Here is a 12,525-nt window from a genome sequence, read left to right as displayed (position 1 = left end):
AGTTATTATACAATGTTATTTACAATATGGAATTTTATTGTACAAATTTATGTTGTAAAAATCAATACAGAACACAAGGCCAGATAAATAAAGACATAAAAAAAAAGACAAAAAAAAGACATCACAGCATGAATTCCTTTAACTGGAATCTGTTTTTTTAAATATATTTATATATATTACAGTGAAAGATAATTTTTGGCGTTTTTTGACTTGCAATGAGAGATACACTATTTGTGATATAATGCACTTTAAAAATTTTATTATTGCATGTGTTATTATTATTATTATTATTATTATCATTATTAACTTATTATTATTGATTTTTGTTTTTAAGTTACACGTCAGCAGATGGTTCAGTCTGTGAGGGCTATTAACATCAGCACCGTCAGCACACTGAGAGACACTGAAGACTTAGAACTGGTAAATATCTACTTTTATCACTGAAGTCTTTTTGGGTGGGGGGGGGGGGGGGGACACTGATTTGGGATAGAAATAAAACTTGGTGTAATTTTATTCACTATGTAAAAAGAAATGTTTAGGAAAAGATGGTTTGTTGGAGCCAAGTTTGAACTGGTGGGACCATAAATATAAGCAATGAGTAACATTGATAACTGAAGGTACCCATCATGGTGGTTCTTTCTTTTCTGTCCTGGATGGAGGAACCAGCAAAAGTCGACACCTGCACCCCAGGTGTGTGCTATAAGAGCTTGTTCTGAATGAACACGTTAAAACCTATGACCTGACCTGATCATGGTGGTTTGGTGGTTAAGCCATTGGTCTAACAAGAAACATTTTGTTTTTAAAATCAGTGACATTTGCTACAGGTAATCATTTGAAAATTGACTGCTCAGCTGATATGTAATGTTTTAGGTTTGTGTAGTAATCTCTGGAAGTTCCACATGATATAGAATAAAATGTTCCATGCTTAAGGCTTGTAAATATTGGGTTCATATCCCAGTACCTGGGCCCATGCTTATAAAACTTTTAGAGTCCAAACTCAATCTCTAATGATATCACACGCATACAATTTGTATGGAATTGTCATGACATTACTGTCTCAGACTCTATTAGAATCTCGAGTCTAGACTGTAAATGTTTTATAAGCACCAGGCCAGGTCCTACCCAGAGTGAGTTTTAACATCTCAGTCAGCAGGTGAACAGAGACAGCCAGATGATTGCCCTAGTTAGCAAGAATGATAGTGTTTTTCTTTTATCAATTCTAAAATTACATGTTTCTTATTTGTTAAATTTTTGGTATGTATTGGTGCACCAGATATGCATCTTTCCAACATATATGGCTAATAATTTATGAAATTGTCCCCTTAAGCCTGGTAAGTATTGGGTTCACAGCCCAATACCAGGTCCCACCCAAAGTGAGTTTTACGAGCTCAGTTTGGATGTGTCAGGCCACTACACCAACTACCCTCAACTAACAACTACCCATTAAGCCAGCACCCTGGACAGACAGCGCAGATAGCTGAGATGTGTGCCCTCGAAAGCATGCTTGAACCCTAATTAGATATAATTATAAAAATCAAGTAAAAATTAAATAAAATATACAGCTATATAGAGAGAAAACTGCATTAAATGCAGTTATGAGCAGTATATGTTCTAAAAGAAATACATTTTTCTTCAATCTGTCTCTTTCTCAGGATGAGACCGACATAAGAAGTGACGGAGAATTCATTTACAACCCATACATGTCTCCGGAGAAGGATCCCATGTTGTCTCTGGTAACCCGACACCAACAACAGATATTGCACTTGCCGGCCTTTAGTGGACAGAGTGTTGGTCAGTTTGACCTGGCAGGTCACCAGGTGAACGGGGGACTCGGGACAACAGGGAGGAGTCTTGGAGAGATAAGTCTCGACCAGCCGGTAGCTCAGAGAAACAACCATGTGACGTCGAGACAAGAATTCATGACCAGGTCTATGGGCTCCATTGAAGAAGGTTAGTGAGACATGTTCAAGAAAGGGTGGATTAAAAACATGTTCATTTAGAACTCAGGGGTGGGAATTTTCCTCAGATCCGCTGTTTTCCATTCATAGAACATTGCATTTCATTGCATGATCACTCCTGCTCCCCTATACACTCACCTGAAAAGTTTTAGGACAGTGACAAATTGCTTGCCATGCAATAAAAAATGTAATACATAATATTTGACATGTTATTGCTCATCTAGCACCATTTCAGGAAAGTGATCTTGAGCTCACCTTGATTGTGATCATGGAGAAGACTGAGTTCTAATACCTGTAGTTGAAAAATATAAATATGTTTTTCTGAAAATTTATTTTTTGCAAATGCATGTAGTACATTTCGTATTCTTATTTCATTAAAACAAATATTAATGATTTACAAATATTTTATATTTAATGTGTATGTTTCATTATTTTATATTTAATATGTCAAATGTGGTAATAATGATAATAAACAATTAGGAGTGGTAGAAAGCAGCTTATACCAGGACTCTTGGGTCTCTAACATACACTTGTGTCCATGCTTATAAAAGTTTAAAGTCAAGACACAAAACTTTATCAAACTCTCAAGACTTTAACTACAGGGTATTTTCATGTGTAACACTGTATTAAATCCCTGAAGGAGAGTGGGCTAGGCCACATGATGAGAAAACGTTTAAAATCCTGGAGGCAGTTGTTCAAACGTTAGCTTTACCAGTGGTTTACAGAAATTTTCAAAACCAATAATTATAATTAAAAACGTTTGTTGAAGTTTGATTTAGGACAACCAATCTAAAGTTTATTTGTATTTGTGCAAAAATAATTAAAAGTAAAATTTTAGCTATTTTAGGTTAATTTAGCTATGCTCTGAACAACTAGGCCCTAGACTTAGTCTGTCACAGATTCTAGATACTTTTAATTCCCAACATTACTTTTTAACAGTTGATCAGTCTTGTCTTTAATGCATGTTGTTTACAGAAGACATCAGTCTAGTGAAGGATTCCACCATGAACCTGGGTTTATAGGGTAATCTTAAAGAGATTTAAAGTGCCAGTATCCGGAATATTTTTACTATTTAAGCATATAGAACAGAAAATCCAATTACGTTTAGTGCATATATGATGCCACACTCCACATTGGTTTCACTATGCTGGCTTATCCAGGTCAGAAACAAAGCCAGTATTTCAAAAGTGGGACACTTTTGACGGGCTCCTACCGATCTCGGTTTTCATTGGCTTATCACAAGTGTGGAATTCCCCAACAAGAGGTCATATGAGATTTCGCAATTTTTTAACAAATTTAACTGTCTTGATTGAGGGGTCGTCTCATATCTCCAAAACATATTTATATCCATAGAGGTATGGTACAACGCCTTTCCAGGGGTTGGTGGGTGGGGGATTTGCCTTGAAATTTTGACAGTGGCCAGCTGTTGGCATACGCATTACATGTAAGGGGGTGTTACTAATTACGTAACGCTCTAGGGGTAGAGGAAGAGGGTACTCTGTTCGATTTACGTAACATTTTTCAAGACTATTTTATTCATTACTTAGACCTAAAAAGGTTTTTTTTTTGGAAATGCGCGATCAGTCTAGGATCGATCCCAATTGGCGGGTATACAAAAAGACCATGGTATGTGATATCCTGTCTGGGGGATGGTACATATAAACAATCCCTTGCTAAAAAAAATGTAGCGGGTTTCCAAGGCGCATGTGCAGGGATTTCAGCGGGGTTGGGGTTATAGACTGTGTTGAGCGAAGTTTGTATGGGGCCATGCTCCCCCAGAAAATACATTTCAATTTTATTTAAGCTTGGGCAAGTAAGGGTTTCGACCTCCAGTACCCTCCCCCTGCACATGCACCCGATTCCTCTCTAAGATTATATGTCAAAATTACCAAATTTTAGACATCCAACAGCAGATGGAAGGAAGGATAGGATATGTTTTATTTAACGACGCACTCAACACATTTTATTTACGGTTGTATGGCATCAGATGATTATTAAATCAATATGCTCTAACTTTGATTCGTTAAACACCCCCCCCCCCAACTTTTTCCAAACGAAAGAATATTTATTTGAATTTGTTGATTTTAACACGTAAAATTAAGAAGTGAAAACGTTCATTGTCTACTTTAGTATATTTTATTTAAAAAATATATACATGATTAATGTGTTACTAGTATACAAACTAAACTTTGAAAGTTCTACTAACACTTTATAAAATATTAATTATGAAATAGGAAGGTACGATTGTCGATAATACGTTGTCAAGATCAAACCGGTTTTAACGAAAGACTGGTTGTTTACAGAAAATGAGGTCAGTCCAGTGAAGGATTCCACCATGAAGCTGGGTTTACAGGGTAGTCTTAAAGAGATTTGACATTGTTCCAAACTCTTGTTTTTAACACTTGTTATGTACAGAAAATGAGGTCAGTCCGGTGAAGGATTCCACCATGAAGCTGGGTTTACAGGGTAGTCTTAAAGAGATTTGACATTGTTCCAAACTCTTGTTTTTAACACTTGTTATGTACAGAAAATGAGGTCAGTCCGGTGAAGGATTCCACCATGAAGCTGGGTTTACAGGGTAGTCTTAAAGAGATTTGACATTGTTCCAAACTCTTGTTTTTAACACTTGTTATGTACAGAAAATGAGGTCAGTCCGGTGAAGGATTCCACCATGAAGCTGGGTTTACAGGGTAGTCTTAAAGAGATTTGACATTGTTCCAAACTCTTGTTTTTAACACTTGTTATGTACAGAAAATGAGGTCAGTCCGGTGAAGGATTCCACCATGAAGCTGGGTTTACAGGGTAGTCTTAAAGAGATTTGACATTGTTCCAAACTCTTGTTTTTAACACTTGTTATGTACAGAAAATGAGGTCAGTCCGGTGAAGGATTCCACCATGAAGCTGGGTTTACAGGGTAGTCTTAAAGAGATTTGACATTGTTCCAAACTCTTGTTTTTAACACTTGTTATGTACAGAAAATGAGGTCAGTCCGGTGAAGGATTCCACCATGAAGCTGGGTTTACAGGGTAGTCTTAAAGAGATTTGACATTGTTCCAAACTCTTGTTTTTAACACTTGTTATGTACAGAAAATGAAGTCAGTCCAGTGAAGGATTCCACCATGAAGCTGGGTTTACAGGGTAGTCTTAAAGAGATTTGACATTGTTCCAAACTCTTGTTTTTAACACTTGTTATGTACAGAAAATGAGGTCAGTCCGGTGAAGGATTCCACCATGAAGCTGGGTTTACAGGGTAGTCTTAAAGAGATTTGACATTGTTCCAAACTCTTGTTTTTAACACTTGTTATGTACAGAAAATGAGGTCAGTCCGGTGAAGGATTCCACCATGAAGCTGGGTTTACAGGGTAGTCTTAAAGAGATTTGACATTGTTCCAAACTCTTGTTTTTAACACTTGTTATGTACAGAAAATGAGGTCAGTCCGGTGAAGGATTCCACCATGAAGCTGGGTTTACAGGGTAGTCTTAAAGAGATTTGACATTGTTCCAAACTCTTGTTTTTAACACTTGTTATGTACAGAAAATGAGGTCAGTCCGGTGAAGGATTCCACCATGAAGCTGGGTTTACAGGGTAGTCTTAAAGAGATTTGACATTGTTCCAAACTCTTGTTTTTAACACTTGTTATGTACAGAAAATGAGGTCAGTCCGGTGAAGGATTCCACCATGAAGCTGGGTTTACAGGGTAGTCTTAAAGAGATTTGACATTGTTCCAAACTCTTGTTTTTAACACTTGTTATGTACAGAAAATGAGGTCAGTCCGGTGAAGGATTCCACCATGAAGCTGGGTTTACAGGGTAGTCTTAAAGAGATTTGACATTGTTCCAAACTCTTGTTTTTAACACTTGTTATGTACAGAAAATGAGGTCAGTCCAGTGAAGGATTCCACCATGAAGCTGGGTTTACAGGGTAGTCTTAAAGAGATTTGACATTGTTCCAAACTCTTGTTTTTAACACTTGTTATGTACAGAAAATGAAGTCAGTCCGGTGAAGGATTCCACCATGAAGCTGGGTTTACAGGGTAGTCTTAAAGAGATTTGACATTGTTCCAAACTCTTGTTTTTAACACTTGTTATGTACAGAAAATGAGGTCAGTCCGGTGAAGGATTCCACCATGAAGCTAGATGATCTGAAGTACAGTAAAGGAATCCTCAAGACAACAGATTTGAAACCAACTCCGATGTCGGGCCGCCCTGTTCCATCAAGATCACAAGGGGGTCTCACTAGAAACCAGGGTACACGATTCAAAATAGTTTTTATGCAAACTTTCAGAATTCTACATTTATATGTTCACCTGAAAAGTATTCATGTCATTCTTTGATGAAAAGTTTACTATAACCATCTACTTTTTAAGGCCCTGCAAAGTTTTCAGGATTTTTTTGTCCAAGATTATTTTCTTCTCTAATAGTGAAAACTTACATCAGTAACAAATAAGACATTTCTATTGTTATTGTTAGATATTTTAATTAAATAAAAATTAATTGTCTATAATTTTTAAACAAACACATGAACCTCTGTAAATTCATAATACACAGATATCAGTTTTAAAAAGCTGTAATTTTTCTTTATCTAAATTGTCTGATTTTGAAATAGTGGACAGCACACTTAACAAGAACAGTGACATTGCAATTAATGTTGTTACATCATCATAAATAACATGTTGATCTAATTTGTACCGACTACAGTTATCAGTAAGGGTCTAAACATTTTGTTAATGGAAATGTTTGAATAACTGTCCATTCCTAAAAAGTAATAAATACAAGGCCATTTGGGCCAAGTCCTATTACTTTTTAGCAGTAGAAAGTTAGGACAGTTTACTTAAATAAATTAACTTAAAACAGAACAGAATTAATTGTAGCATAATGATTTTGTTGAGTTGTACAGTATTGTAAAATCAGCATAATAACACATTAATTGTAACATAGCAGGTTGACAGCACTGTTTTAAATCAGCAATAATAACACATTAATTGTGACATAGCAGGTTGACAGCACTGTTTTAAAATCAGCAATAATAACACATTAATTGTAACATAGCATGTTGACAGCACTGTTTTAAAATCGGCAATAATTCATGCCTCAAGTGTGCCTCACTATTGTTCACTTCAAATATTATCATTAAAGGACATAGCCGATCTCACTTGTAATCTTTCCTCTTCAGGTGTGGTCTCTTCCCGCAAGCCTCCTCAAGGCTCGCGATCACAGGAGTCGATGGAACCCGCTGAAACCCGTTCAGGGAGTCGCATCATTAAAGTTCGAAGCAGCTCGGAGGAGTTCAGAAATTCCGTGGATCAAGGTTTGCTGGGGATTTATTTTATGTTTTCATCTTTGTTGCCATAACTACTGTGAAATCATTTCTCTTCATCGTAGTGTAATTTTCATATGGACTCCTGCCGTCAATGAATTTAAGAACGTAATGAAAATATAATACTGTATGCAGATAATACAGATTTATGAGAATATATTTTTTTTATCGATAAATTTAAGTATCCAAAAAGCACAAAAATTTAAGTTCAAGAAAATAAAAGGATTTCACAGTAAATTGCATATTTCTTGTTGATTATTTATGATTTAGACCATGTTATAAGAAATACAAATACAAACAGGGGCTCCATTAAAGTTTCATAACGATGACTTCCTAACAAAAATAGTTATTGGTTTATATTTTAAATGTAAATATTTTACATTAAACTATCTGCACATAAAAATAAACCAGATTCAGTTGCTAGGAAAAAATATTTTACCTGGTACTAGAAAATCTTTATGAGTGGTTAAATGTTAGTTATCGTTTAGTACCCATAATTTTCCTACCATGAAGAATTGTGTGACATTTTGATGGATATGTGTTGTAGGTTTTTCTCTTTACTTTACATTTTTACCCAAGATTTCTTTGGAAAGTGACTGGTTATGTCATCTGCAGCACATTACAAACTTGATATTCTTTAGTTATTTAGGCAAAGTGGATGTATGGGATAGATTTATTTAAAAATATTTTTTTACAAATAAATATGAAAATAGCAGAACTTGGCAACTATGATAATATAGGTTTAACTGCTTTCTTAGGCCACCTCAGTGATTAACAAACTGTTATAATTTAAATGTTAGGCCCATATTTTCAAAGCAATTTTAGCACTACCATATTGTAAAACTGTCATAGACTGTGACGTGTGTCATAATGATGTCATAGTCTACGATAGTTTTATGATATTGTAGTGCTAAGATAGCTTTAAAAATCTGTATCCTGGTTTAACAAGAATAACTGTATTTTAGAATTAAGTAATATTCATGTTCTACAACCAGTATATTAAAGCCTGTGGTTCGTGTTGTCCTGTGCTCATCTCTTCTATTCAATGATAATACATTGCAGATTATATTTGTAAATGTTAATGGATTTCTGCCAGGAAGAGAGAACAAATGCTTAGCACATTTTTAAACTGCCACTTTGTGTGCTATAGATTAAGCTGATGTTTTATATTATTTTATAATTTCAGAAAATGGCAACAATGAGCATGGAACGCGCACTCTCACACCCGACCAAATAAACACAGAAGCTCTTATGCAGTCTGGATACCTCTCTCAGACGTTCAGCCAGTCAGACGGCCAGTCTGGCAGAAGCACTCAAGAAGTTAACCAATCAGGTTCAAGAACCCGGTCAGGCGGTGTGCAGACGCCCAGTGAGATGGGCCGATCTTTGAGTCCTCAGAGGCTGAGAGCGTCTGGCCAATCACTGGGGCTGACGTACTCATTTGAGAGTGAGGAGGGATTCAGTGGCAGCGATATGGAACTGCGTAGGCTCGTCGGGTCCGGTCCGCTGAAAATGTCTGTGACCATTCCGTCCACAGGCCAGGATGAGGAGAGTGAAGATCTGTCAGAAATAGACATAACTGATCCAGTTTAACGTTCTTTGTAAAACAAAATGTACGAACTTCATAAAAATAACCAACAGAAGTTGTAGAAGGCTGCATTATTAGTCCCCTACGGGTCCAACCGTAGGGGACTATTGGTTTCATCTCCATTGTCCTCGCTGTGTGTCCTCCTGTCTGTCCCACTTACAGTTTTCCACTGAAACTTTGTATATAGTTTTATCATGTACTGTTACAGATAAAGTTTGACTTTCATGACAATTACCCACTTTTGACAGATTTATGGCCCTTGAACTTTTATGTGTTTTCCTGACGTGTTTTGCAGTGCTACCAGATAATGAGCTGAAATTTTATGTATAGCTTTATACAGATCTGTTACAGATGAAGTTTGACTTTCATGACGATTTACCCAGATTAATGGCCCTTGAATTTAGAAGACACAATTAAAAAATTGGGCCCGGTAGGGGACATGTATTGCTTTAGCAGTACTCTCAGAATGCATGTTAAAGTAGGTTCCTATTTCAAAGGCATGGCATAAAAGGGAAAGGTCTTTACAGAGGCTATGCCTGTTGATCAATCCCATCTGTTAATATTAACAGAAAGAAATATTGTTTAAACCAAAGGCATAATATTATGTCTAGTACTGAATTATGAATGAAAAAAATTACCTTCTCTTGACATAAACTTAAACTGTATTTACTTGCCTATATTCTTTCATGGTTCATGGTTCTAGGGGATCTTTATGAGGCAAAGAGTTTTTATATTTTTAGCAATTTTGCATGTCTTGAAATAAACACCAACTTGGTCCATGTGTATGTTCCTCTGCAACTAATAATCACCTCATGCCATTTTGGGAACGTTTTAGATGACTAATATAGCAATAATTCAAGTAAAGAACAAAATATTTGTAGCCATTATTTAATTAAATATCAAAATATTTGTAGCCATAATTCAAATCAAAGGCAGGCTTGTCAAAAGAAGCCAGCAAGCAGCACATTACTTTATTTAGTGTGATATCTTCATAAAGTATTTTATATCCTTTTGACTTCATTACTAATTGACTAATGTTTTGGAAGATGTTTTAAAACATAGCAGTACAGACCTACTAAATGATCACAGTTATGTTCTTCCTATTGTTAGTCCCTTACCAGTTCAACCAGAGGGGACTATAGGTTTCATCTCCGTTCTTCTCTGTCTGTCGGTCCCACATGTTTTCCAGATACTTTTTTCAGAAGGCTTTGAGATATTGAGCTGAATTTTTGTATATAGCTTCATCATGTAGTATTACAGATCAAGTAGGACTTTCATGATGATTTACCCATTTTTAATGGACTTACGGCCTTTGAACTTAGAAGATGTGAAAATTTATTTTCTGGATTTTTGCAATGCCTGGAGATATCAAGATGAAATTTTGTATACGGTTTTATCATTTGTATATAGCTTTACAGATCAAGTTGAAGTTTCATGGCGATTTACCTACTTTTCAGAGTTATGGCCCTTGAATTTAGGGGATACAAAAAATTGTTGGGCCCGGTAGGGGACATGTATTGCTTTAGCAGTACTCTCAAAATGCTTGTTAATATTTAATTGAATTAAGACTATAAATGTTATGATATTAGTCTGTCACTTTTAATTGGAATGAAATTGCTAGTATTTTGGAATATGACATTACGAAAAAAAACCCAGAAAAACAAAGAATACAAACTTAGAAAATTAAAAATTAAAAACCCCTTTCCCAAAAATTCTCCAGAATTCCAGTACTGATTAACTACCCTACTCTCCCAAATTGGACATAATAAACAACATTTTCAATCTGTTACGGTTAAAATTTCAGGTTTGTGGTTGTGGACAACAAATTGGCCTTAATGTTTGTTTAATCTTTGCAACTTCTGGTATGGTATTTTTTACACTTATGTTTGTTTAATCTTTGCAACTTCTGGTATGGTATTTTTTACACTTATGTATTATCATATCCGTCCAAACTAATGTTTATTTATTTATTTATTTACTTTTCATTTCCAAGTATTAGATTTAAAAAATTACTTTTAACCTCCAAGAAATTAGTATGTCCAAAATATTTCTTATTTTTAATTGTATGTAGTAGATATTAAAATGTAAACTTGTATTAAGACCAGTAATGTATGTACTTGTTAAAAAATGTGACCGGCCTCGGTGGCGTAGTGGCAGGCCATCGGTCTACAGGCTGGTAGGTACTGGGTTCGGATCCCAGTCGAGGCATGGGATTTTTAATCGAGATACCGACTCCAAAACTTGAGTGAGTGCTCCGCAAGGCTCAATGGGTAGGTGTAAACCACTTGTAAACCAGTGATCCATAACTGGTTCAACAAAGGCCATGGTTTGTGCTATCCTGTCTGTGGGAAGCGCAAATAAAAGATCCCTTGCTGCCTGTCGTAAAAAGAGTAGCCTATGTGGCGACAGCGGGTTTCCTCTAAAAACAGTGTCAGAATGACCATATGTTTGACGTCCAATAGCCAATGATAAGATAAAAAAATCAATGTGCTCTAGCGGCGTCGTTAAATAAAACAAACTTTACTTTTGTTAAAAAATGCAAGTAATGATATGTGGCAGGAAACATTACTTTAGTACACCCCAGCACATTGTTTAATAGGCACTTATTGGGTGCGATATAATTGAGACACTAGTGTTAGGTCCCAAAAAAAAGTCAGTCTCTGGTCAGACCAATGTTTCAGAATTGATGCGGTGATGCAGATTTTTTGGATTTTTTTTAAAAGCATGGATTGCACAGAAAAATGGGGGTATATTTGATACCAATATAAGGGTATATTTAAATTTAAATCAGAATGCACATCCTAGTTCATGCGCAATGATATTTTGGCTCCACAAGCCCAGCAAAAATCTAGGTCATACTGCGGGAAATTGAAAAAACAAAATGTTGGGTCAAAACTGATGTGTGCGCGGACCAGAGACCAGAAATTTAGTTTGTTTGGCCTTAGACAGAACACCAGCCATCACCATACAGGCTAATCTCATCAACTCAGATGGTTGTATTTTCTGCATGGCATTTTGCATATTAAACTTTAGAATTTAGACTCTAATCTTTAATGACATTACATACATGCAATTTACCATAGCATCAAAGTCTCAAGAGGTTATTGGATACTTGAATTCAGTCTTTGAAAGCACGGAGCCTGAATTGCATGTCTTTATGGCAAAGAACAATTAGCGGACACTCTACATACTAGAATTATTGAATTAATCACAAACACATTTCAAGAATTATATGTATGTACATACACCAACTCATTCTCATCACGAAAAAGCTGATATTCAAGCTCTTTAACCCGTTATTCTCTGTGTAAAGGGAAGTAACTTGTACAGTACAACTAGGGTGCACTTGATTGGCATTTATCCTTGTACTCAAGCCACACCCAATTGTTTTTAAGCCACTGGTGATGCATGGATAAACATGTTTCATTTGGAACTTGAAATTGATAATAACTCACAACTATTATCAGACCCATTAACCTGCATAGAAAAATATAATGTCAAAAAAAACATATTGCTTTCTAATATTTTTAGTAATTGTAAATTATTTCGGAAGTGTATACGATAGTTTTTGTTCAGTTTAGTAAATTAGTAATTTTTACAGTGCAAAACTTCAGTTTGACATTCCATATTTTCTTTTTAATATATATTTGATACATAGAATT

The 12,525-nt window shown here is 35.6% G+C and overlaps 1 protein-coding gene across 2 annotated transcripts in view; it reads left to right on the top strand.

Moving 5' to 3' along the window:
- Positions 1–11,114, top strand: part of LOC121372745 (protein TALPID3-like) — a 115,000-nt gene extending 103,886 nt beyond the window's left edge. Inside the window, exons 25-29 of one of the 2 annotated variants that reach the window (XM_041499231.1) lie at positions 335–420; positions 1,653–1,950; positions 6,054–6,206; positions 7,132–7,266; positions 8,462–11,114. In XM_041499231.1, the coding sequence (XP_041355165.1) occupies positions 335–420; positions 1,653–1,950; positions 6,054–6,206; positions 7,132–7,266; positions 8,462–8,868 (1,079 nt within the window). In that variant the 3' untranslated portion in view covers positions 8,869–11,114. Of the gene's footprint in view, positions 1–334; positions 421–1,652; positions 1,951–4,373; positions 6,019–6,053; positions 6,207–7,131; positions 7,267–8,461 lie in introns of those variants that run through there. The other variant, XM_041499232.1, reaches the window with a different exon arrangement.
- Positions 11,115–12,525: the final 1,411 nt, after the last annotated feature.

Source organism: Gigantopelta aegis, chromosome 4 (genome assembly GCF_016097555.1).
Source record: "Gigantopelta aegis isolate Gae_Host chromosome 4, Gae_host_genome, whole genome shotgun sequence".
Lineage (NCBI taxonomy): Eukaryota > Metazoa > Mollusca > Gastropoda > Neomphalida > Peltospiridae > Gigantopelta > Gigantopelta aegis.
This window is presented reverse-complemented; position numbering and strand designations above follow the sequence as displayed.